Here is a 27,407-nt window from a genome sequence, read left to right as displayed (position 1 = left end):
AAGTGTTACCGGAACTGGGTATATAATAGCATTCTAATTGGATAAGCACCTATTGGAATGGGAATAAAATGACCTTCTTGTGTATCGACTGGCAAATGTTTTAATTTCTGCACATGCTCACAGTGAATTCTTCAGACGTGTAAGTGGTGGGAACACTAAATACATACAACCCGCATGGACCTTCAGTGTTTGGAATTCTTGAAACACAGCTTGGAAAAAGCAAATGTCCTCTTAAGAAAATGGCGTCTTGAGAGAAGACAGACGTGTTGTAGTGGCTGAGTATTTCACCCCTCTGATTCAGTGTTTCCCAACCCTAGATCCAGTGAACGACATGGCGGGTTGCTTTTGACCATCAGAGTGTAAGCTGACACCAACTTCTGACGCAAGTCTCAAGTGTTCATTTCAGTTTAAATTCAAATGGTCCTCCAAAGAAGAGGACCATCGACAGAGAAAATGTAGAAACACCCATTACAGAAAAACACATGATTTCACATGTGGAAAATCATATGATTTCACATGTGTTTTCTTGGAACAATTCACATGTAAAATTGTGTTTTTTCCATAAGGAGCTGCTCTTATTAACATTGCACCCGGACGGACACCCACTCAACTGCTATACACATATACAGTGCCTTGCGAAAGTATTCGGCCCCCTTGAACTTTGCGACCTTTTGTCACATTTCAGGCCTCAAACATAAATATATAAAACTGTATTTTTTTGTGAAGAATCAACAACAAGTGGGACACAATCATGAAGTGGAACGACATTTATTGGATATTTCAAACTTTTTTAACAAATCAAAAACTGAAAAATTGGGCGTGCAAAATAAATGTCGTTCCACTTCATGATTGTGTCCCACTTGTTGATTCTTCACAAAAAAATACAGTTTTATATCTTTATGTTTGAAGCCTGAAATGTGGCAAAAGGTCGCAAAGTTCAAGGGGAATACTTTCGCAAGGCACTGTATGTACACTATAATATGGACTGGTTATTCATTTACAAACACTGAGTAATCTCTTATATTGCAGAGTTAGGCACACACATTTCCACTAGTTTCCACCAGTGTTTCCCCTAGCTAGAGCAGCCCTCCACCGCCTAAAATGATTTGCCCTCCATTGGCTTCAATTTGTAATTTTTATCCCAGCTGCCCTAGATGTTGCTTCGAGGGCTTTTGCATCCCGCCTAAGGAAGAAACTAATATAGGGGAAAAACTGGGTATACAGTTCTCATGGTCCAACTTTGGGAATCGTCTGAAAGTTGTAAAACTGGCCACTGGCCATCGACATCAGCTTAGGAATTAAAACGTAACGTAGGCCACTGTCTTTTGACCACTAAAATAGGTCACACAATAAAAAGATAGAAGTCAAATTCGGCCCTCGTCAAGTCAGCACAGGAAATGTCAAATCAATTGTAGTGCAGAGTAAGCAGCCCTGCCAGGATGCATAGTTGGGCTTTCCTCTCCCTCTGTCAGTTACAACTGTCAGCCCAACCACTTGCAGCTCCTTCAAATAGTTTTTGTAAATAAAAGGAAAAAAGACATAAAAAATAATCCAGTAAAATAGTTCATATGAGGGGGAGAAATGATCTTGAGTGTTTTTAACACCCCGCCTTTCCATTCTCAGGTCCGAAAAAGTGTGTTGACTAACCACCCTTGCGTTGTTTCTTTTGTTCTCCTTTGTTGGGTGCTCTTCCTTTCTCCCCTATCCGCTTCTCCCCTTGTTGATGGCAAACTATTGCGGCGGCCATCTTGGTTTTCCAGGTCTCAGAGGTGTGAGGAAGTGGAGAAGCAAAGCTTGAGGGTGTAAGGGTTGGAACCATCTGCAGATGGAAAGACAGAATAGGAAGAAGGGATGAGGAGAGGGTAAAAAATACATGACTTGCACACATGTTTAACTCTATACATTTACTTTGAGGGGTGTGTGTGTGTGTGTGTGTGTGTGAACATTTGCTCTAAATAATCATGTGTTGACACTAGAGTCAGTTTGAGCAATGCCCTGGTGGGATATTTCATGAAGCAGAGGCAGTAAGTTAGCCAGCGAAAGATTCTGAAAGATTCACTCCATATAAAAGGACAACTTATTAAGTGTTAGAGTGTTTTTTTTTAAAGAGAAATGATCAATGAGTTATCTGGCTAACTTTGATAAACACTTGGTAGCAACATTTGTTCCATAGATTTCCTAGATCACAGGGGAGTTAGCCTGCAGGTATCATTGTTTACTACTTGTTATAAGCATTCACAAGCCTTTATAATGTCTTATAATAATGCTTATAATATGTCATGTCTCTTTATGTATCAACATTTCAACTGAATGCCTGGTATTTACTAGTCAGGATCATGTTTCAAGAATCAAGTTTTAATGTCACATGCACAAGTACAATGAAGCATACTATATACAGGAAATATTTAAAAAGTAAGTTCCAATACCATATTTACATGTGCAGGGATACTGGAGTGATGGAGGTAGATATGTATAGGGGTAAGGTGACTAGGCGACAGGATATAATATAAACAGAGTAGCAGCAGCTTGCATGTGAGTAGGTGTGCGGGTGTGCAGAGACCGTATAAATGTATTTGAATATTATGTGTGAGTGAGCAAATGATGGAGTGAGTGTTTGTGTGTGTGTTGTGTTGCCTCAAGGGGTTACTCCTTATATTCTGTATTCAGACTTTTTTCAGCTAACTGGGACCTTAGGCCTGCCACCCACAAAGAGACTATGGCGTGAGGCTCTCTGTATGAAAGCCATTATTATTAGAAAAAAACAAAGCTTTCTCCTGCAATGTTCCTCCTCTGCCACAAAAACAAATAATGAAAGTACATAATGGAGGTGTTTGGGGGGGGGGGGTTCCATTTTTGTTTTGTCAATTGGCTTTTGTTTGTGTTGTCAGCCAGTGTGAAGGTGAATAACTGCTGTGTAGGGGAGGAACACAAGGGAAGAATAAAACAAAAATGTATTTAACTTGTATTGTAGTCGATAAATAGAGAACGTGAACAAATCTGGCATTGTCCGGACGTATATTTGCATCTCACAAGAGAGAGCCACACCTTCACCGTGGCAATCTCCAGGATGAAACGTTTCCACAGACGTCCTGGGGTCACTGATACCAGGAGAGGAGTGACAACTGTTACTGTATGAATTAAATTGTAGTGTTTGGTTTGTTTCAAGAGCTTATAAAGAGCTGCCCATTTTGTCTTATTGCATTTGATGTTTTCTGTATTTTTAAAGTAACTGGACGGCTCCCGAGTGGCGCAGAGGTCTAAAGGCACTGCATCTCAGTGCTAGAGGTGTCACTACAGACCCTGGTTTGATTCCAGGCTGTATCAAAACCGGCTGTGATTAGGAGTCCAATAGGGCGGCGCACAATTGGCCCAGCGTCGTCCGGGTTAGGGTTTGGCCGGGGTAGGCCGTCATTGTAAGTAAGAACTTGTTCTTAACTGACTTGCCTTGTTGAATAATGGTTAAATAAAAAAAAGAGACAACATTTTTTATATTGGGTTGATGGGTTATCAGGCACTGTCACGCCCTGGTCTTAGTATTTTGTATTTTCTTTATTATTTTGATCAGGCCAGGGTGTGACATGGGTTTATTATGTGGTGTGTTTTGTCTTGGGTTTTTTGTAGGTATTGGGATTGTCTAGAAAAGTCTATGGTGGCCTGGAGTGGTTCTCAATCAGAGGCAGGTGTTTATCGTTGTCTCTGATTGGGAACCATATTTAGGCAGCCATATTCTTTGAGTGTTTCGTGGGTGATTCACATCCTGTTCCTGTCTCTGTGTTTGTTGTCACAAGATAGGCTCAGTCACTTTGGTTTTTATTTTTTCCTTGTTTTGGAAGAGAAGAGAAGAGAACGTGAGCCGGGTGCACCATTCTCCTTGCGGAGATGGTGCAAAATCCATCAACACGGTCGGTCCCTGGGATTGGGCTGGCCAACACGATTCGGTTTGCTTGGAAGGAAAAGGAGTTGGAGCCTTTAGGACGGGAAACTTTTGGAAGGACAATATTGATGGGGATTCTAAATCTGACTGTGAAGGACGTGTTTTGTTTCCAAGGCAACTCGTTGGAGGGAGCATAGGACATGGCACTACATACAGAGGAGAAACACGATGATATCCTGAGAAGGGCAAGAGCAGTGGGAGGTGAGAGGCCGATGAGCCACTATGAAATAACAAGCCTGGCGAGGAACAACTTTAGGGTTGTAACTGTCAACATTTACAACCCATACGTTAAGGACGAAGAGGTGAGGGCCTTTCTGGGGAGATACATGGATAACGTCTCCTCAGCAAGGCACCTCAAAGACTCCCTTGGGTTTTGGAATGGGAGGAGAGGCTTCCAGGCCGTCCTCAGGGAGGACCCAAAGGGACATGGTGGCTACCTCCATCCTCCTGCTATGTTCTCCCTGGGGGCTGACAGGGGGACGTTGTTTTATGCACGTCAGCCTCCATTTTGCAGGCGTTGTATGGCCTATGGCCACATCTTCGCCTCGTGCAGCGCAAGAAAATGCAGATTTTGTGGATCTGGGGAGCACGAGGCGAAGGATTGTGACGAGCCTAAGGCGTGCCACAGGTGTGGCTCGTTAGCACACCTGTGGCGGGGGTGCCCGGCTCGTCAGAGATCATACGCGCCTGTGGCTGGGGGGGAGCAGGAGCGGGGGATGGGGGAAGAAGAGGAGGGGAAGGAAGAATGCCTCATGACCAGAGTACAGGTCCAGAAGGGAGGGTTGCAAGGAAGGAGGAGGAGCAAGAAGCGGCGGATGGAAGAGAGAAGGAAATGGAAGGCACGGGAGTAGGAGAACCAGGAAAAGCGGCGGAAGAAGGCAAGCGAGTGGAGGAGCATGAGAGAGAAGAAAGCGAGGGAGGAGTGGTGGAGAAGGAGACGGTGGAAGAGCAAGTGGAGTGGGGGGAAAGTGCCCTGGTGGAAGAGATGAGGGGTATGGTGGAGGAACTGGCGGGGGGGAGGGTGGTATCTCTCCACTGCCGCCATCACCAAAGAAGAGAATGAAGAGGAGGGTGCGATTGGCCGACAGTGAGAGGGAGGGGATGGTCAAGAGAGTGATGGGGGTGGGAGAAACCTCTGGGTTGCTGCTGGTTTCCCCAGGCCCTCAACTTCTGTTGGGTGGGGACACACCTAACAAGACTCAGGACTGGGTACAGGAGGAGGTGGGGAGTTTTTTGTTTGGGGACTCAGCCTCCCCTATTTTTTTCCAAACCAGCTGCAGCACTGGGGAGGGGGAGGAGTGTGGGGGTAGACCCAGGGTGCAGGGCACCCCGGAGCCAAACACTATTCCTGCATCCTGGGTTGGTGAGATGGAGGAAGAGGGGGGGGATGTCGGGAGTACGGATGGTGTTTTCACAGGTAGATATGGAGCAGGGGAGCATCGGGTGAGTCTCCTGTTTTTGTTTTTTTCTGGGTTTAGTATTTGAGTGTATTACATGTTTTTATTTTATTCTTTCATGGGGTCTAATTTTACTTTTGTTAGTTTAAATGTAAGGGGTTTAAGGGATTTTGTTAAGAGGAGGGCGGTTTTTAGTTATTTGGAGGGTGTGGGGTTTGATTTTTGTTTTTTACAGGAGGTTCACCTGAGGGATGGAGGGGATGTTAGTAGGTTTAAGAGGGAGTGGGACAAGGGGGAGTCGGTTTGGGGTATTGGGGGGGTGCACTCATCGGGGGTAGGGATTTTGTGTGGGCACAGGGAGGTAAAAGTGGAGGGTTCTTTTGTGGTGATGCAGGGGAGGGTTATAGGGGTGGATGTCACGATAAGGGATTGTAAATTTAGATTAGTGGTGGTGTATGGGCCACAGGTGGTGGCAGACAGAAGGGAGATGGTGGACTGTCTGACGCCCCTGTGTGTCACAAATAGGAAATTAGTGATAGGGGGGGATTTTAATACATATTTAGGAATAGGGGGATAGCAGTGCAGGTGCCATCACTGGGCTAATGGCTTGCCATGGTCTGGTTGATGGTGGCCTGCACACTACTCAGAAAATGGCCGGTCCTACATGGCGCAACTCCAGGGGGGTTGAGCGGAGGCTCGACTATATTTTTGTACCCAGGTCTTTGGGTAAGTTGTCTGGGCGGCTGTTGCCTGTTTTCTTTTCGGATCACGACGGGGTGCTCCTGCAGGTGGGGTCGCCAGTCTGCCTCTTTGGTAGGGGGTACTGGAAGTTAGATCGGGATGTGCTGGAGGAGCAGGCTTTTGTTGACAGGTTTTTTGGTTTCTTTTGAGGCTTGAAGGCCTCCGGTCCATGTGCGAGGGGGTGTTAGAGTGGTGGGAATTAGTTAAGGTGAGGATTAGGGCTTTTATAATAGGGTATTGCAAGAGGAAAAAAGGGAGGAGGAGAGGAGGGAGGTGGATCGTATCCAAAGGTTAATTGAACTCGAGTACGAGGCAGGCAACCTCGGCGGGTCGTTTGACTGGGAGAGATCCGCAACCCTAAAGGCGCAGCTCAGGGAGTTGCAGGAGCGGAAGGCTCGAGCTTTCCTGGAGCGTGCGCATAGTGGCTTTCTAGAACACAATGAGACTTGTTCTGCTATGTTCTTTAAGTCGGTTAGGGCCAGACAGAGTAGGAAGGTAATGCATGGCGTTAGGGAAGAAAATGGTAGTATAGTTAGAGAACCAGAGGATATGGTCAGGGTGACAACTGATCATTTCCAAGGTTTATTTAAGGAAAGGGAAATAGATGTAGAGCAGGGAAATGTGTTTTTAGAACACTTGTCCAGGCGGTTGCCGGAGGACATTAGGAGGCCCAGATCTCACTAGAAGAGGTTGAGAGCGCTCTTAGGAGGATGGGAAAAGGGAAGGTGCCAGGGATGGATGGGCTGCCGGCTGAGTTTTATCTCAAGTTTTGGGGTATACTTGGACCAGTGGTCCTCGAAGTCTTGAAGGCCATCCTTGAGACGGGGGTCCCGGGGGGATCAATGGCTATTGGTGTGCTGTCACTTTTATATAAGAAGGGGGAAGTAACAGACCTTGGCAACTGGCGGCCGTTGACCATGCTGTGTGTAGATTACAAGCTACTTGCAAAGGTTTTAGCAGACCGGTTGCGCACAGCCCTTCCCTACGTCGTCCATGAGGATCAGACGTGCGGGGTAGAGGGCCGCTCTATTAGATGGAACCTACAGTTAATCAGGGACTCCATCGCCTGGGTTGAAGATAGAGGACTGCCTTTAATGGTAGCAGCGCTAGATCAGGCGAAAGCCTTTGATCGCGTGAAAATAGATCCTTTTTATTCAGAGTTTTGGGTCGATTAGGATTTGGGGAGAAGTTCATAGGATGGATTCGTACATTATATGTCGGAGCGGGGTGCCGAGTTAGTGTAAATAGTCACTTGGGTGACGTTTTTGACCTCTCGTCTGGGGTCAGGCAGGGGTGCCCACTCTCGGCTCTCCTCTTCGTTCTGTACATGGAGCCTCTGGGGGCTGCCATTAGGGCAGACACAGGGGTGGAAGGCTTGTTGATCCCTGGAAGTGGTGGGCTGCGTGTTAAGATGACGCAGTACGCCAATGACACTTCCTTGCTGCTGTGCAAGGACTCGTGCCTGACAAGGTCCCTTGCCATCTTTGGGGATTTCACCTGAGCGTCGGGAGCGGTTCTGAACCATGCAAAGTCTTCCGTCAAGTTTTTCGGAAGATGGCGCGGTAGAACGGATGTGCCCGGGGGGTTCTCTCTCTGTGAGGGGGCCCTGAGGATTCTCGGGGTCCATTTTGAGACCTCCGGCTCAGCGACGCTAAACTGGAACATGCGTATCGCAGTGGTACAGAGGAAGCTAGCAATGTGGAAGGCTAGGTATTTGTCTTTTATGGGCAAAGTCCTGGTCCTAAAGGTGGATGTTTTGCCGTCTCTTTTGTATTTGGCGTACATCTACCCATTGCCGGCTTGTCTGAGGAGGCCTCTAGTGAGGCTTGTGTTTCAGTTCATGTGGAGTGGCAGGTGCGAGTGGGTCGCCAGGGAACGCATGCTCTGTCCCATCGGGGAGGGAGGTAGGGGTACCACATTTCCCCCTCAAGCTGGACGCAATTTTTGTTTCTTTCTTGTTAACGGAGCTTGCTCACCCAGTGATACACCCGTCCGGTTACCTCCTGCGGGTGTTTTTCTCGTATCAGGCGAGAAGCGTAATGGTGTGGTCTAACACCGGTCCTCGGGCGGAACAGCTGCCGTGGCACTTTGGTCATGCGGCCAAGTGGCTGCGTGCGCACCCTGAGGTTGAAGTTGCCCGAGTAGGTTTAGATCACAGGCACCTGTATGAGGAGGTCAGAAAGGCAGGGAGCAACTTTGTTGCTCCTGCTGCCACTGCCTGTCACTACGCCGGTTGACCCAGGGAGAGTGCCGGAGCCCGCCTGGGATCCGCTGGAGCAGTGCGAGGAGGGTTATAGGAGAATGGAGTTGGAGAGACGAACACGGCGGCGTGGATGGAAGCCCGAGAGTCAGCCCCAAACATTTCTTGGGGGGGCACAGGGAGAGTGTGGAAGAGTCAGGAGTCAGACCTGAGCCAACTCCCCCCGTTTATTGTAAGGAGCCAGGAGGAAACCAGAACCAGAGCTGGTGTTGGAGGTGAGCGAAACAGAGACTGTGAAGGAGTTAATGGGGAAATTGGAGGAGAGAGTTATGAGGGAGTTGCTGTGTTGGTGCATGAGGCACGGAATTCGTCCGACGGAGCGTGTCGGGGATTTGATGGCACCTGGGTCAGCTCTCCATACTCGTCCTGAGGTGTGTGCTAGTCGGCTGGTGAAGATTGTGCGAGCCTCACGCACCAGGCCTCCTGTGCACCTCCCTAGCCTTGCACGTCCTGTGCCAGCTCACCGCTACAGTGCGCATAGCAGTGCTAACCGTGGCGGGCGTAGTACTGGTCAGGCACCGTGTTATGCGGTGGAACGCACGGTGTCCCCAGTACGCGTGCTTAGCCCGGTATGCTACATCTCAGCTCCTCACATCTGCCGGGCTAGGGTGAAGATCCAGCCAGGGCGGTTGGTGCCAGCCCTGCTCTCAAGATCTCCAGTACACCTTCACGGTCCGGTCCATCCTGTGCCACCTCCACACACCAGCCCTCCGGTGGCAGCTCCCCGCACCAGGCTTCCTGTGCGTGTCCTCGGCCCAGTACCACCAGTGCCAGCACCACGCATCAGGCCTACAGTGCGCCTTCCTCCTCTACAGCGCTGCCGGAGTCTCCCGCTTGTTCAGCGCTGCCGGAGTCTCCCGCCTGTTCAGCGCTGCCAGAGCTGCCAGTCTGCAAGGAGCAGCCAGAGCTGCCAGTCTGCAAGGAGCAGCCAGAGCTGCCAGTCTGCAAGGAGCTGCCAGTCTGCAAGGAGCAGCCAGGATCCGCCATTCAGCCAAGATCCGCCATTCAGCCAGGATCCGCCAGTCAGCCAGGATCTGCCAGAGCCGCCAGTCAGCCAGGATCTGCCAGAGCCGCCAGTCAGCCAGGATCTGCCAGTCAGCCAGGATCTGCCAGAACCGCCAGTCAGCCAGGATCTGCCAGTGCCAGTAAACTGCCTGAGCTTCCTCTCAGTGCCGAGCTTCCTCTCAGTGCCAAGCTTCCTCAGTGCCGAGCTGCCCCTCAGTGAGGATTACTAGGCCAAGGTCGGCGGCGAGGGTCGCGATGCAGGCGGACTGAGACTTTGTTGGAGTGGGGTCCACGTCCCGAGCCGGAGCCGCCACCGTGGACAGACGCCCACCCGGACCCTCCCCTATGGGTTTAGGAGTGCGGCCGGGAGTCCGCACCTTGGGGGGGGGGGATTGTCATGCCCTGGTCTTAGTATTTTGTGATTGGTCAAAATACCAATTAGTGTCTAAACACAGCCTTAGATGTGGCCTACAGTATCAGAATTAATGTTAACATATACATTTCAACTATCTTATACTTTTTTTGGGGGGGGGTTCTATGCAATCAGACTATGCTAGTCAGCTATTGATCATTAACATTATGCTTAGGTAGTATAGTTGTTTTGTTAACTGATAAGGGGGAGGGGGGGGTCCCACTAAGCTAAGTTATATGGAATTGTCATACCAAGGATAATTTAGCTATTGGATTTATGATTTTAGGACCCCTTCATGTCTAATTGTTTTTTGAGGCCTTACTGCTATTAGACCATACAAACGCATTGAATAACAGATTCACTACACGTGTAGTGAATCTGTTATTCAATACGTTTGTATGGTCTAATATATATATATATTTTAAAATATGTATTTAACCTCTTATTTTTGGCACTAAAAAGTTTAAGCCCTGTCTAAACTGGGGGGGTTCTACTAAGCTATATGTATTCGTTTTAAGAAGGTCATACCAAGAATCATTTAGCTGTTGATTTAGTATTTTATGACCCCTTGAAGTATCCCAAATAAATATTTCTATATATAATAGATAACTATTTTGGGCCATAATGCCCATTCAAACGTATTTATTAACAGATTCACTACATGGAACAACAGACAGTCAACAGACCCCAAAATATAAAAATATATTTTTTTTCTAAAATGTCTCTCCTACATCTGAAAGATATAAGAAATATCAGGAAACATGTATTTTTATTTTGACATGTATTTAACCCCATATTTTTGGCATTAAACAGTCTCCATATACAGTACTTGTCACACCCTGATCTGTTTCACCTGTCCTCGTTATTGTCTCCACCCCCTCCAGGTGTCGCTTGTTTTCCCCAGTGTATTTCTCCCTGTGTTTCCTGTCTCTCTGTGCCAGTGTATGTATCCCTGTGTTTCCTGTCTCTCTGTGCCAGTTCGTCTTGTATGTCCAAGTCAACCAGCGTGTTTTCCCCCAGCGCCTGCCTTTTCTATTCTCTTTTTTCTAGTCCTCCTCGTTTTGACCCTGACCCTGTTCTGGACTCTGTACCCGCCTACCTGACCATTCTGCCTGTCTTGACCTCGAGCCTGCCTGCCACTCTGTACCTCCTGGACTCTGAACTGATTTTGACCTTTTGCCTGTCCACGACCATTCTCTTGACTACTCCTTTTTGGATCAATAAACATCTAAGACTCCAACCATCTGCCTCCTGTGTCTGCATCTGGGTCTCGCTTTGTGCCCTGATGGTACTCTTCCATACATTTTTTCAACTGGTACCGGGGACCTTATGCTAATTTGATTTTCGCAGGGGGGGGGGCGCGGACATCAACCTTATTATTTCTTTTTTGGGTGGATAGTTGCAGTCAGAACCATGTTAAATGTCTCAAAGATGTCACTTAAAAGAGACAGAGGAGGTGGCATGGGTTTTCTAGAGGTTTTCTAGGGCTGCAGTCTCTGGCACACATGTGGTGTTGAATCCAGCCTACTGCCTTGTGACCCATTCTCTTTCTATCATTCTCTCATCATCTCTCGCTCTTTTTTTCTGTTATTGAAGCAAGCATTCTGATGTCATTCTCTCTGGAGCAGGACACCGTACTTACTTGGAATTCTGATCTGGTGGTGGTTGAGGACTGTTAGAACCTCCACAGCATGTGTCTTGTTGTCAAATTCGAATAAGCCTGAGATAGTTTTGGAGCTGGCTAGAAGGGAGTGGGAAAGCATTTTGAAAGCATTTAGAAACATGTATAGGAAAATCATTCATAATGGTCTATTCATATCAGTCATAGTAGAATAATATTTATCTATTTACATTATTCCTTATTACATTTATAATCTAGGTGCCTAGCTGTTGCTGACACATTATTCAGAAACAGAGCTGAATGTCTATGACTAGTACCTCTACTGAATTGACTCATGTTATATAATGTCCATTTAGTCCAACATAATGAATGAAATGAGCACTTACGTTTTGCATCAAAGACTTTGAACTTGATGAAACCGGGAACATCATGCTCTGTACATAACTAAACATAAAGCACACAACAGAAAAGGTTCAGCTATTGCGTCAACATTGCTTCATTCAGTGTGTTGTATATATTATCCACTAGATGGCGATGTTATGATATGAATCTCAACACTAGACAAGAAATAGGCTTCTACAGGCCAGTGTTATTCAAACCTGGTCTTGGGAGGGCCACTGGGCTATTGTCTGTCTGGTGCCAAATAACTTGACATATTGCAAAGATTTGAATGACTGTTTATTAAAATGTTAAGAACTATCTCCCCACTTGCTTGTGTCTTCTCTACCCTATAGGCAGGTGTCTCCTGCTACCCATTATCAGGGACATCCAAACTTTTAATTCCACTATAGAAAGGGTTCAACCTCTCCTTACCCCCACCTCCCACCTCTCAAGACATCAGTCACCATTCCAGCCTAAACAGCCACCCCTTCCCCCCTTCCCTCCCCTCCACACCCACCCTCTGCAGCTCGTCCTCAGTGATGCAGGGCGGGACATTGTAGAAGTGCAGCACAGCGGCGGGCGGCTGGATGATGTTCTTGGACGCCTGGCCCACGCTGCTGAAGCGGTTGTTCCGGGTCATGGCAAAGTCCTTGTAGCTGCTGCTGCCGTCCTCCAGCTCAAACACTTGACTGGGGATGACCGCGTGCTGCTTGGACACACTGGAGGGATGGAAAGATCAAGGAAGGGAAGGAGGGAGGGATGAATAGATAGATATTTAGATGGGAGAGGAACACAGCTGCTAGATTTGCAGCCATAGATAATCTATATGTAATTCCATGTTTCCTCCTATAGTGGGTGAACAAAAAGGAAGCACATTCAATGGGGTTTATGCATTCATGAGGCCAAGGTACAGATAGGGACAGGAAGAGTAAACATAAAAAAAACCTGTCTTGACCCTCTAATAACAAATAGGCTCTCAAGGGCCGAGGGGATCGAGAGGTTAGGTATGTATCAGCTTAGTGCTGCGAGACTAACTCCCAACGGGTTGAAGGGGATTTATGAAATGCCCTTTAAGTTTTTCAACGCTATATGCAGTCTCTCATTCAGAGGCCTAGAGATGGCTATGGCAGCGCCATTTTTAACATGCTATAATTATCCGGGCATTGTTTGTATTGTAACATGCTATACTATTTGGGGCATGGTTTATAGCATGCTATAGAAAAATATGTATTTCATGCCACGACATCCATCTCTTTCACAACATATAGCATGTTACAAACAACGCCCCATATGTTGCAGCAATGTCTTCAGATTGGGTATGCAGTCAGTAACTGGTGGACCGTCCGCCAACATAATCAAATGCTGTTTGAATTCCTTGCGGCGGGGTTGAATCCCAGCGGAGCTGAACGAAAGACTCATCTGGATCTAGCAGCTTAGGCAATTCATTATTCTGATGGATGGAGGCTGCCAATTCAATAGGACGACTCAACGCAACCCACAACCCAAGCCTTTAAACAGCCAACGCTGTCGAGACAAATAAGGCCTTTGTGCACCTCCACTCTCCTTTTTTCCTAACGCTTTGAAGATTCCCAAAACCAAAACTTGCTAAGCAACAAATTGATGATAATGATGACGGTACTAGCTTTCTCTTTCAAAGGATGGCCTCGCGTCCTCTCTTCCTGCCTCTTTCTCAAAACGCATTTGAGGAGAAGATCCAAGGTGCTTTTGAGAAGGAGGCAAGGAGAGAGGACGTGAGGAATCGAGGAAAGATGAATGTCACGCTCATCAAGCTAGGGTTCAGGGGGTTGGGGTCAAAGGTGAAACATGTAGCCTCCTCACCAGACGTTGAGCCTCTTGCTGAACACCTTGATGCTGTTGAGGTGTGTGATGGCTCGGTCCACAGCGTACTCATCTCCCATCTCTACCAGTGCGGTGCCCGGGACACTCTTCATAAACTTCACCTGGGGCGTAAATAAGACCAAATGGCATCACTGTGAATCCGTACAGACCTTCTGACTAGGTGACGCTGACCTTGGGTTAGTTTTGCATTACCCCTACTAATGTCTTCTCTTCGAGTAATACCCAGCACACTTGATTAACTAATCAACTAATCACTAAGCACACTTTTGTTTTTATCCACGTTAATACAGAGACCAAATGGAATAAGTCTCACTCTAAAACATATTACAGGTCAAGGTTCAATTGAATCAAACTGGTAGGTACTCCCCTCACAGTGGTAGGTTGCTGGCAGTAATTCTGTAACCAAAGCTACAGCATAAAGATTGCCATGGCAACTTGATTGCATCCACCCCCTAGTCACACTAGCTGTCACTCTATTGCCCTCAGCCCTCTCATTTAAAGAGGCAATCCAGGATTGATACATCCATTTTATAACTTTGAAATTAATGATGTTTTTTGAATTGCAGTAGCTTTTGCTTTCATCTCGTGAGAAAACAGACGCTGACACTGACCTTCTCAATATTCCCATACAGGCAGAAGAGGTTGAAGATGCGGGTGCAGTTCATCTTGGCTGGGTGCAGGCCGCTCACCATGGCGACCGACGAGCTGGAGGCGTGGCCCATATAGGAGGAGGTCTGGGGCAGGGGGTAGGCAACCACCTCCTGGGCGTCATGGGGAGAGCTCCTCTTGTACCTGTTATTGCTGGGCAGGGGCAGCAGGGGGCAGTGTGACCCTGGAGAGTGGGAGAGAGAATAAGACTGAGAGAAAGTGAGAAATAGAAAGGGGGATGAGGGTAGGGGGATAGAGAGAGAGATGGAGAGAGAGAGGGGGCAGGAGAGAAAGAGAGAGAGATAGAAAGAGAGAGGCAGAGGGAGAAAGACAAAATATAGAGAAGGGAAGAGAGAGAAAGTAAGGGAGAGAAAGAAATAGAGTGAGAGAAAGAGTGTGTGAGAGAGGGAGAGACAGAGGGGGCAGAGAGAGACAGAGGGGGCAGAGAGAGACAGAGGGGGGCAGAGAGAGAGAGAGAGAGATAGAGAAAGAAAGAACAAGAAAAAGCTGTCACAGACATAGGATGACCTTATTGGGGATGGTTGAGATGACAGTGCAAACTTCCCCCCTCAGCTCCCAGCCCCCCATGAAGTAGCATAAACAATTCCAGCAGTACTAAAAAAGTCCTACACCATTTTCTACACCACTGCACCCCGTTTCCCCTGCAGATCTGGCTAATTACCAAGTGCCTTCAAGAGCGGCCGCTCACATCACATCATTACGCTCTCTCCAAACTCCTGACACACATATACACACTCACACCAATGACTGTATGACACACACACATATGTAGAGACCACCCCTTCCTCCCCTGTTTTTCCATCCATCCATCCAACCTCCACCACCTCCTTCAGATGTAAGTGTCTGTGGGTGTTGGAGCTTAATTACAGGATACCCAAAGCCCAGATGCACAATGACAGTCACATAGAGAGAGAGATGGATGGATGGATTAAGAGAGGGATGGGAAAGAAAAGAGATACTGTAGACGTGGTGAGACAGATAGAATGATAGAGAGATTCTGAGAAAGAGATGATGAGTCAGAGAGGGATACAGAGAAAGGGAGATACTGGGAGAAAGAAAGGTGGAAGAAGAGAAAGATGAGGAGACTGAAAGAGAGGGATCGAGAGTGATGCTGAGAGAGGGAGTGAGAGACAGAGAAAGAGAGATGAGTCAGAATGAGAGGGATAAAGAGAGAGGGAGTGTGTGTGTGTGTGTGCTGGACACATTACATTTTTATGCTTATTTTGTAATGCTTTTTTTCTGATAAAAATGAAATAATTGCATCCAACGTGGAGCCCAGTTTCATAATTTTACCATATGTCCCAGCTGCTTGCCGTAGTTTTGAAGTAATCACGAAAAAACAGGCCTTATTTTAGGGCATTTTTCACCCTGCCAGATCCTATTGTTCTATTGAGCACCATGGCACCAACTCACCTTCCGAATGTTCTATTCCCTATTGTTGTGACGTAGAACAGTATTGCCTATTGTTCTACGTCACAATGCCTGCTTTGCTATGGTTGGCAATGAGACCTGCCCACCTTGCTGATAGTTCAAATGTAAACAACAACAATAAATGACTCATGGAACTCTGAAGTCGTCCCATTGCTTCCTATAGGGAAATGTAGGTATGTATGTATATTTTGCCAAATATCTTGCAATGTGTGTATTTAGATTTTTTCAAATTGGACACAATTTGAATCATGAGAATCTCCTCTTTCTAATTATGTAAGGCTGGGCAGCGTACTCCATTGTCATCAAACGCTAGCTCTGAAATACCGTTTGCCCTTGGAACGCTGAGCTCCTCCCATTGTTTTCCTATGGAGAGGTATGCTGGTATATTTCGCCAGAAATCTCACAATGTCCATATTTGGATTTTTTTCAAATCGGACACCATTTGATTCAGGATAATCTCCTCTTTCTAATTACATAAAGTTGGGAAGCGTACTCTGCTGTCATCGATCGCTAGACCAGAAATAGTCAAAAGTTGCAATTTTTCCCAACTTCCTCGTTACACAAACATAAGCACACTTGGCATCATCGAGGTGCGGATGTTTACTTTCTACCCGAGTTGTTATTTTTCAGAACAGATTGTTGTGGTAGAATACGGCAAAGCAGCTGGGACATTTTTTTGGAGTCATTTAGGCAAAATGGAATTCCAAGCGTCACTCCAGTCAGAAGAGGCTCTGGGAACGTTCGATTCTCTTCATCTACTATAGGCTCGTGCAAGTGTTCCAGCTTAGCCAACGTTCTTTTGCCATTTTCCAGCCGTGGGTGAATTTTGACTCATTTTATTGTCCAGCCTAGTGAGGGCAGGAGAGACATGAGACAAAAATAGAGAAAGAGCGAGGGAGGGAGGGGTAAAGAGAGGCAGCGAATGTGAGCGACACTGACCATAGCCGTTGTCGCTGTAGGAGGACGGATGCTCTCCCAGAATGGCCTGGCGTTGTCTCCCCTTCCCTCGCTCTGCAACACAGACAGAATACACAGTGTAAGGCAAATGTAAAGTGACAATGCCACCAGGTGCCAAATGCACATTCATCCACTCAACATGCATAGACACGCACAGATACACACACGGGGACTAACAGACACAGTCATGCACACATAGGACGAACACACACAAGACTAACACACAAGCACATATACACACCTACACATTGGCACATTTGCACGCCAGCCTAGGAATGACTGAAAGCCATAAAACCACACTACGCAAGCAGATTCGATTTAGTAACAGCAAATCTAGACACTGCTTAACACGTTTGGTAATTGGTATAACATCAAAACTATACACTTTTGATTCAAATTTGGCCTTGTACTTCAAATGACACATTTCTCTTCCTTGGCTGACTGAGCTCGGGTGAATTTCAGAGGAACAATAAAACAGTGTTTTTTGGGGGGGGAAGAGAGGTGTGTTAAAATGACCATTAAAATATCACAGTAACAGTTCAATGGCCTCAGGTGGAAACGTTGACCCAGATAGGAGGGAAAATGCATTGACATGAAAAAAGGTATATTAATATTATATTAAGCACCCTTCTACCCTAATCCTCTTACTGTGCACCAGGAAAAGGACTAACAGAACAAAGACAAGCGTATTTTCAGTCTTTTCCCCAATGCAGCTTACTGGCAGAGACGCAGACAAACGCACTCTAGGTGTTGTCAAACTAAGACTGAAGCATATGCAATATATTCGTTTTTATGTAACGTATCCCAATGAAGTTACAGACTACTATATGGAGCATTGCTGGAAACAGCCTCTGTCATTGTTAGCCTGGTCCCAGATCTGTTTGTGCTGTATACCTCTATGGGGCTTTGTCTGTACAGCACAAGCAGATATAGGACCAGGCTTTCTCACTGCATCCCTTCGTCATCAAACAAACGTCATCTAAACTAAAAGCATTCCTTAACATTTTAGTGGTGTTGGGAGAGTTGGGAGTATTTCAATGACATATGCACAACCATCAACTCAGTGAACCCTGTTACTCTGAGGATTTGAGAGAAGTGTGTGTGCCAAACTGTGTGTGTATGTGTGTGCACTGTAGAGCATGCAAGTGTGTTCACATGGACGTGTCTTTCAGTGCAATGACTCAACCTGTCTTACATCATTTGAGCATCCTTTTTTCAAAGTCTAACTTCAACAATGCGAGAGAGAACTGGTGCTACTCACACAGACATAAATGGAAGGTGCGGCGCGGCGCTGAGTTAAAAGAACGCATGCCATCCTCTCGCCAGCTCCCGCGGGCCACGGGGGACCGAGCTCATGCAGAGCTAAGCTAATTGGTACAAAACGAGCAGTTAGGCAGGCAGGAACCGGTGGGATTGGTGGGTTGCCATATTTGTACAGAAACCACTAAGAAAGTGGAGAGGAGAAGGATTAACTGAGAGGAGAGGAGGAGTGACCTTGATGCTTGCACTGAGCCGACAGGTTCGCTATTCACCTGACAGAGTGGCAGAGAGAGAGAAAGAGAGAGAGAGAGACTGTGGGAGAGAGTGAGGAAGAGAGAGAGAGAGAAAGAGAGAGGAAAGAGAGAGAGAAGAAGAAGAGAGAGAGAGAGACTGTGAGAGGAGAGAGAGAGAGGAGGAGAGAGAGAGAGAGAGAGAGAGAGAGGCCTCTGACAATGACGTCATCCCAGTAGTTGGGATAAATCTATCGAAATTGTATCTTACTTTACAGATAAGGGGTAAGAGATGTGTGGAACACACATGACGTGTCTCTCTCGTGTCTTAGCTAAATGTTTAATAAGGCACGTCCCCTGCAGGTGTGAATACACTTCTAGACTTCACGTGTGTTTTGAGGCAATGTTCCTGAGTACCTTCGAGGCAATGTACTCAAAAGAACGAACAAGGGGTTTGAAAGACAACATCCATAAACTACTATGTGATTCTGATGAGAAGAATTACATCTCTTTACACGCTGTCCTTCTCTATGTTCGTATGATAAGATACTGTATATACACCAAACAATTATTTTTGAAGAGCATCTGATATGTTAAGGGCCTCAAGTGCGAATATAGCATTTCAATTTCCCCAAAATGCAAGCTGATTAGGATTTAAATTTACCGTCTGCGGCTCAAGAGGCTTGTGTGGTGCTGTTTTATTTTAATTTCTCTCTGCTTGCACTAAAGAGCTTCCAATTCATTATTATTCAGCCTTCTATCATGTCGGCAGTTTATTTTCAGCCTCTTGCTATTTTTCTAGTTGCTTCTCTGTCTTCTTCCTCCAGTCAATAAAAACAATTGGAAGCTGACCACACATCTTCAGCTCCACGGCAAAAAGTCCTCGACGCCGTCAAAGTCAAACAGACCTTCAAAACTAATATACGGCAAGGCGATCGATTGGAGAGCAGCCCTGGCTTGTGGGCGATAAGACACTGTTTACCCTCCATTTGTGGAGAGAGAATGGGAATCGGGACTGGCGTGTCAATTACACCGTCCAACGGATGTTTAATCAAGCCCAAGTCACACAAGGCAGGCTTTCTGCTTGGTTAAAAACCATGCTCCCATTTATATGAATATAATTATGGGCTGTAAGTCTATCTATGGCAACTCATATTGTTAAAGCATCCCCAGTACATGAGAGCTTCAAATTCAGAGACCAAGGGTTGTCTTTTGTTGAGCATTGTAATGTTATAATATTTGGTGTGGGGACAACGCTATTTTACAGTGCATTCGGAAAGTATTCAGACCCCTTCACTTTTTCCACATTTTGTTATGTTACAGCCTTATTCTGAAATTGATTAAATAATCAATCTACACACAATACCCCATTATGACAAAGAAAAAAACAGGTTTTTAGAACATTTTGCAAATGTATCCCCCTGGAAATATTCACATTTACATAAGTTTTCAGACTCTATACTCAGTACTTTGTTGAAGTACCTTTGGCAGCGATTACAGCCTCAAGTCTTCTTGGGTATGATGCTACAAGCATGGCACACCTGTATTTGGGGAGTTTCCCCCATTCTTCTCTGCAGATCCTCTCAAGCTGTTAGGTTGGATGGGGAGCATCGCTGCACAGCTATTTTTAGGTCTCTCCAGAGATGTTTCATCGGGTTCAAGTCTGGGCTTTGGCTGGGCCTCAAGGACATTCAAAGACTTGTCCCAAAGCCACTCCTGCTTTGTCGTGGCTGTGTGCGTATGGTTGTTGTCCTGTTGGAAGGTGAATCTTCACCCCAGTCTGAGGTCCTGAGCGCTCTGGAGCAGGTTTTCACCAAGGATCTACAGAGGTACTTTGCTCCATTCATCTTTCCCTCGATCCTGACTAGTCTCCCAGTCCCTACCGCTGAAAAACATCCCCACAGCATGATGCTGCCACCAACATGCTTCATTGTAGGGATGGTGCCAGGTTTCCTCCAGACGTGACGCTTCGCATTCAGGACAAAGGGTTCAATCTTGGTTTCTTCAGACCAGAGGATCTTGTTTTTCATGGTCTGAGAGTCCTAGGTTCCTTTTGGAAAACCCCAAGTGGGCTGTCATGTGCCTTTTACTGAGAAGGGGCTTCCATCTGACCACTCTACCATAAAGGCCTGATTGGTGGAGTGCTGCGGAGATGGTTGTCCTTCTGGAACGTTCTCTCATCTCCACAAAGGAACTCTTGAGCTCTCTCAGAGTGACCATCGGGTTCTTTGTCACCTCCCTGACCAAGGCCCCTTCTCCCCGATTGCTCAGTTTGGCCGGGCGGTTAGCTATAGTCTTGGTGTTTCCAAACTTCTTCCATTTAAGAATGATGGAGGCCACTGTGTTCTTGGGGACCTTCAATGCTGCAGACATTTTTTGGTACCATTCCCTAGATCTGTGCCTTGACACAATCCTGTCTCTACCGGCAATTCCCTCGACCTCACGGCTTGGTTTTAGCTCTGACATGCACTGTCAACTGTGGGACCTTATATAGACAGGTGTCTGCCTCCCAAACCATGTCCAATCAATTAAATGTACCACAGGTGGACTCTAATCAAGTTGTCGAAACATGTCAAGGATGATCAATGGAAACAGGATGCACCTGAGCTCAATTTCGAGTCTCATAGCAAAGGGTCTGATTACTTATGTAAATAAAGTATTTCTGTTTTTTATTTTTTATAAATGTGCAAAAATGTCTAAAAACCTGTTTTCGCTTCGTCATTATGGGGTATTGTGCGTAGATTGCGGAAAATGAAAAACAATTGAATCAATTTTAGTATAAGGCTGTAACGTAACAAAAATGTGGAAAAAGGGAAGGGGTCAGAATACTTCCCGAATGCACTGTATAATTAGATATCAAATTAATATGCATCGATTCATTGGTGTGGGCTCAGCAAAGGGACAAGGGAATAGGCTCAGCAAAGTCAAGGTCTGCTATTATCAGATTCTATGATGTTTTCACCGATTGAGTAGTAAAATAGATAGATGACCAAATGAAAGATTAAAGGGGCGTGGAGGGGGGGGGGGATTAGCAATAGCCCTTCATCGATGTTGCTTTATTCTCTGGGCCTACTCAGCACTGACAAATCCAAGGACATGAGCTTGGTCATTGCATTTCAATATTTTGTGTCAGCATTTGTACCATGCAATGTAGGCTACCATGGCCATGGCAAAGGGATGAATGTTTTAATTTTTCAAAGACTTGCTGCATTAGATAAAAACAGCCAATGTTTCCATAAAGATTTATTCAAGGACAGACTGATAGAAGTGGAGGCATATTCATGGGTTGCACCTCCGTCACTCAGTCGCACCGTTGCCATTGTTATCAATGAACGTTCTACAGATGCTGCAGCATATTGATGTCTGATTGTTAATGCCCAGTCTTTCGGAACGGGGGCTAATGACTGTTTAATCAAATGTACATTATAGTGGCCTGGAAATACGATGACATTGCTAAAGTAGACAAATCATTTGTAGAAAACAACTTTGCCATCATTGTCGTCAAGTTTGTTTTAGAGAGATGGCAATTTTGTCATCAGCTACAAAAATCTGCCAGAAATAGCTAGCAATGCTAATGTTAGCTAGCTAAAATATTAGTGCTCTCCCCTCAATCTAAAGTTATTACTGTATATAAAGTAAATCTGGCGACATCACAATGACGACAAAAGCTTGTCCTAAAAATTATTTGCCCCCCTTTTGAAATGTCATTGGGTTTCAAAGCCATAGTAATGTACTTTAGACTAAATCTTCATCAGTGTCCATTGAGACTGCATTGAGTAGAACGCTTAGCTGGTCATCAGTCCTAAAAGATACATTCAAAACAATATTGTGACGAAACATGCCACTCATGAATATATCTGATTTAATCTGTTTTCACAGATAATTGAATCCTTTCTTGACTATGAAAAGCCAACTAACATTTACTCCTGAGGTGTTAAACTATTGACCCTGTTGGTCATCTATGAACGTCTGGAAGAACGATCATGTACTGTTATAATCTCTTTGGAGTTTTAGGCTGGGTATCTGTACAGCACTTTGTGACATCAGCTGATGTAAAAAGGACTTCATAAAATAAATGTGATTGATTGGTTGCAATAAAATATTGAATTGCTTCTTAGAGCATGTATACCCAATCAGATGTCTCTCTTCCTAACTAAGTACGTAAACACATCTGCATGTAAGGTGCTTAAGGTGTAAGGTGGTTGTATTCGGTGCATGTGACTAATAACATTTGATATCTGGATAAGGTAAGGTTGGGGTTGTTGGATAAAATACAATTTGTGATTAAAACGTGAAGGTACTACTAGGCCAGGGTTTCCCAAACTCGGTCCTGGCCCCCCTGGGTGCACGTTTAGTTTTTCGCCCTAGCACTACACAGCTGATTCAAATAATCAAAGCTTGATGATGAGTTTGGGAAACCCTGCACTGACGACTGGACCGTACCCACTCTGACCTGCAGCACTGAGCAGTAGGGGGCGCTAAAGCAACAGCAAGCTACAACACTATACGCACAGGAAGTGGTAAACAGCTAAATCTGACATTTCTATTGGCAATTAATACGTAAAACAAAAGGATGTGTATGTTACCAAGGTTCGTTGATGGCACAAGTGCGAATGACTGAAAGAAAATAAATATTTTTTTAACAGAGAGGCTATTTTGACTCATTTTAGTTAGGAAATGAAGAAGACTAGGCAGGGACAAAGACTGAGGCCTAATGTTGAAGAGAAAACAACAGACGAACTGGCAAATTGAGATTCATGGCCGATCTTTAAGGAACGAATGTAAAACCACAATGGCGGAACTCATTTCTTGTCACAGCTCATTTCAACTGATTATGGGTCTGTAGGAGTGTGAAGGTTGAAAGGGTTTTGAAATGGTTCGACAACCATGGCTACAGATTTGAGGGTTGCTCTGCTCAACATATTTGAATTTCAGCTCTTTGTAAAACAGAAGTGACATACACAACGCACACACAAATGTTGTATTCATTAGAGCATGCAACGGAGGATGGTTTAAAACGTTTTGCAACAGAGATCTAAAATTAGCGTTTCTTATTGGACAAGTCCAGGTAGTCTCTCCTTGTTCCAGTCGGTTTTCTTCAGTTTGCTACCTAATGAATATGACCCTAGTACAGGAAGAGATTCAGCAGAGAAGGATATCGTACCTCGCCTGACGAGAAAGGGCTTGGTGTAGTCCCAGCTATCATTGTCGTTGCGGAGGACGTTGAGTCGCGTGGGCTGCATGGGGAGAGAGAGCAGAGCACCGCTGCATGTGTGTTAGGGGTCCACAGGGATCCTGGTGGAGTGTGTGTGAGCACTGTGTGTGTACGTGGGTTTGTGAGTGTGTGTGTTTACCCGAGCGTATTCGATCTTCAGGGTGCAGCAGCCGGCGTATATGTCGGCTCCGTTGAGAGCCGATTTTGCCTTCTGGGCGTTTTTGACAGTTTCGAACGTGGCAACACCATTAAGGAAGAGCAACCGGGAGGATCTCAGTGGAATTCAAAACATTGTGTGACAAACAGAGTAGAATCACAATGACCAGAAGGCAATAACATAGGAGATGGAGCAAGAACTACAAGCCACCCTGCAGACGACTAAGGCTGTTCGCATACTCTTGGGTCACTCAGCCCAATGTAGTTCTGCTTCAGAGAAGCTGTAATCAGCTCAGCAATTGCAATTGCAGATTAGTTTATAGAATAGGGCCCTGTTCGAATCCTCCTAAAATACATTCTCCTCCTTCGCTTCCTTGTAAGTAACCCCTCATCTGACAAGGCATAACTGGTGCAATTACAATGGAAAGCTTGCTTACATCAATCCATTCATGTCAGATCAGTAATTAGTTGAAGATAGGAAGGAAGGATTCATTTTAAGAGTATTTGAACAAGGCCCTATTCTATAACCTTATTGGCAGTGACTGTGCTGATTACAGCTACACTAGTGTAGCTGAGTAGTGACTGTAGTCTCTAACATCATGACATCTTTTCAAGCTGCTCTGCTTCCAAGCTTGCAGACGAGTAGATCGATATGCAAATTCGGTAGTAAAAGTAAAATGCACTATAAAAACCTAAAAAGGTCCAAAATGTCTCTGTTAATATAATTGAATTGAAATCTAATTGAGGTGTGCCAAATTGTCTTTCTATTTCTCGCTTGTTGAGCCTGTCTTCAAATATTATATGATAAAATGCAGTATGTGATGGTACGCCCATTGGAACACACACACAGATCAGATCATACACACATGCAACACAGAGCACCTTAGAAACCCCCGTTGCCGCGGTAACCACATCCCAGTGGCAATAAAAGAGAGGTTTTAAGCATCCATCTCCCATAAAACCCAAACCTGAAACAACAGTGACAACAATCCCTTGTCTCCTGAATTCCCATTGGCCAATCTCTGCTCCTAGTGTTACCATTAGCAAGAAACTCTTGACTGATAGCTGTACATGATCCACATAATGAGCCAACTTGGAGACAAAGTGAAATGTCTTATAATGCCAGACAGTACATATAAACAGCTGCCCATTGCGTTACAATGTGATTATAAATAAGGGAACAGTATCAGTACTTCAGTATATCAGTTAAAACGTACCTCCCATTGTTGATCATTTTTCCAAGAGGATACAAAAACTGAACACAAATGTGGTTCACACTCCAGAACTGCATGCACTGACTGGCCTACAACATGCTAATTATTACATAGGCTGTTAATCTGATATAAGACTTGCATAATGAAAAGTGTGTTGAAATATGGCCACTAACCCACTACACATACTGGAGGTGTGCAAACCATAATACACACACACACACACACACACACACACACACTGCTTACGACATATAAGTGAGCGCTGGTGCTGTCAGGTGTTTATTCATGCGAAGTGTGTGTGTGCCAGGAGTGTGTGTTTGTGTGATGCCGAGAGACAATCATCCATATTTGATGAAGGGCCATCTCGTCCGCTGGAATGCTGCTCATGCTGATTCAGTGCTCTCGAGGACCCGGTCGAGTGGAGTGGGCTCTGCTCCTCTACTCTGAAGCTTTTTACAGCCTGAGTGCGTTTGTGTGTGGGGCCAGCACTGACTGACAGCTTGTTTCCCACTCCAAAATGACATACTGATGCAGGTGTGCATACTCATACAAACCCACAGGGAGACATACACAGACACTTACGCAAAATCACTCATACAGACAGACTCTTGAATCAATACACATGCACATGCTTCCACTCTACATGCATCCTCGGCACAAACCCACCCGTGCATGCACGGACACACACGCCTGCAGTAGCCCAGCTTGACTCCAGAAAGGATATTCCACCATGGCCTGGATTCCATTGCGTTTGAAGATGACAATGCGCAGCACGTTGCCTATGGGATTGCAGACTGTGTACAGAACATCCTAGAAGACAGAAGAGCAACGACTGGGTTCTGACTAATGCTGTAATGAACACAATAATTAGGAACAGTTTCCTAAACGCTTAGTAGTTTGTGTGGTATTTTTCTAGATGACCCAGACCGACACCACAAGTAGAAACGCATTTCTTCTTGCTTCTTTTAATTATATTTGTTCATGGATAGAAGATTGGCCGTCAGTTAAACATACATTTTAGACTTTACGTTTTGTGGCTGAGCTGCTGGGTTGCCGAGATAAATAACATGCCACATTAGCTACAAGGCTTTCAGGAAATCCAAGCTAAAGTGTTGTAAACTAAATCATTGTAAGCAAAGTTAAACCATTGTGAACTTAAACATTGTAAACTATTGTGAACAAAACCATTGCTGAACTATCGCAAACTTAACCATTGCATCATGAACTAAACCATCGTAAGCTAAAATACCATAAGCTAAACCATGGCATTGTGTACTAAACCATGATAAACTAAGCCATCGTAAGCTAAAATACCATAAGCTAAACCATGGCATTGTGTACTAAACCATGATAAACTAAACCATCGTTTGCTAAAATACCATAAGTTAAACCATGGCATTGTGTAATAAACCATGATAAACTAAACCATTGTAAGCCAAACCAAATAAACTATTTGAAATTAAACCATCCTAAACTAAACCATTGTGAACAAAATCGTTGCAAGCTTCCCACTGGACACACCATGTCATTTCAACGTGGAGAATTGGGTGATATTGTCACGAGTCCGACCGAGGGTGGTTTCCCTTCCCGGGCGGGTGGCGCTCGGCGGTTGTCGTCACCGGCCTATTAGCTGCCACTGATTGTCTTTCCTCCCCCTCCTTGTATGTTTATTGGTAGCACCTGTTTATGTATGATTAGTTTGTCTTTATTAGACAGCCGGCCCGCCTGGTTGTTGTGCGGGATTATTTCAGTGTAACCTTCGGCTCTGTTGTAGAGGTACGTGTTAGTGCCTGGTCGTGATTTTTCCGTTGTACATTTTCATTCCCTGTGTTTGGGGCTGTTACTATTGCGAGCACCCTGTGGTGCGTTGGTGCTATTAAAGACGCACAGCATTGCACTCTCTGTCTCCTGCGTTTGACTCCACACCCACGACACCCGGAGCATTACAGATATTTGGTAGATACGTTGATCAATGTGGTTCCAACCTATTTTCACCCACTCAAAAAGACAACCAAAAGTTGAATTCCCAATGTGTTATCACTATGCTTTCAACCAGAGAACCCTAACCCTAAAAGCACAACCAAATTCTAATGGAAAATCAATGTCTGATTTTTTTTTTTTTTTTTTGGGGGTTTTCACCTAAATGTGTTTTCACTGTGCTTCAACCATTTGAAAGCACAACAAAGTTCAAATGGGAATACAATGTCAGATATTTAGTTTAACACAACTTAATGTGTTATCACTGTGCTTGATCTAATAGGCACAGCCACATGACCTGGATTGTCGTTACCTGAGACGACATTAAAGTACATGGTGGATCGATGCCGTTTGAGTTTTTGTACAGATTATTATTGCAATTGCAAAGATTTCTACAGATCTACAACGCTGAACGCTTTCTATGATTACATGAGAAGACATTTATTGTTAAAGTAACCTCATAATGTAGCCATGGATGTGCTGCTCATTTTAAGGTTGAATAAATACTGTTATTAGTTTGCAAAATAGCCTTAACATTATGCTATTTACTGTCTTACAAAGGTAATATTGAATTGTGTTTGGTTGACAATGCAACCAAATATCAACATTTAAAGGATATGTATCTGTCACGAATACCATTCGAAGGTGGCTCCCCTTCCCGTTCGGGTGGCGCTCGACGGTCGTCGC

General features: G+C 45.3%; 1 protein-coding gene across 1 annotated transcript in view; it reads right to left on the bottom strand.

Annotated features, from left to right (window-relative positions):
- Positions 1-876: 876 nt before the first annotated feature.
- The window catches only part of LOC112230128 (heterogeneous nuclear ribonucleoprotein L-like), a 63,816-nt gene continuing 37,285 nt past the window's right edge, over positions 877-27,407 (bottom strand). The window contains exons 4-13 of the mRNA XM_042310933.1: positions 25,468-25,553; positions 23,513-23,609; positions 23,323-23,395; positions 16,651-16,722; positions 14,223-14,443; positions 13,591-13,712; positions 12,269-12,470; positions 11,757-11,814; positions 11,392-11,490; positions 877-1,819 (exon numbers count right to left, since the gene is read on the bottom strand). Of these exons, the coding sequence (XP_042166867.1) occupies positions 1,764-1,819; positions 11,392-11,490; positions 11,757-11,814; positions 12,269-12,470; positions 13,591-13,712; positions 14,223-14,443; positions 16,651-16,722; positions 23,323-23,395; positions 23,513-23,609; positions 25,468-25,553 (1,086 nt within the window). The 3' untranslated portion in view covers positions 877-1,763. The remainder of the gene's footprint in view (positions 1,820-11,391; positions 11,491-11,756; positions 11,815-12,268; positions 12,471-13,590; positions 13,713-14,222; positions 14,444-16,650; positions 16,723-23,322; positions 23,396-23,512; positions 23,610-25,467; positions 25,554-27,407) is intronic.

This window comes from Oncorhynchus tshawytscha, linkage group LG32, assembly GCF_018296145.1.
Source record: "Oncorhynchus tshawytscha isolate Ot180627B linkage group LG32, Otsh_v2.0, whole genome shotgun sequence".
Classification (NCBI taxonomy): domain Eukaryota; kingdom Metazoa; phylum Chordata; class Actinopteri; order Salmoniformes; family Salmonidae; genus Oncorhynchus; species Oncorhynchus tshawytscha.
This window is presented reverse-complemented; position numbering and strand designations above follow the sequence as displayed.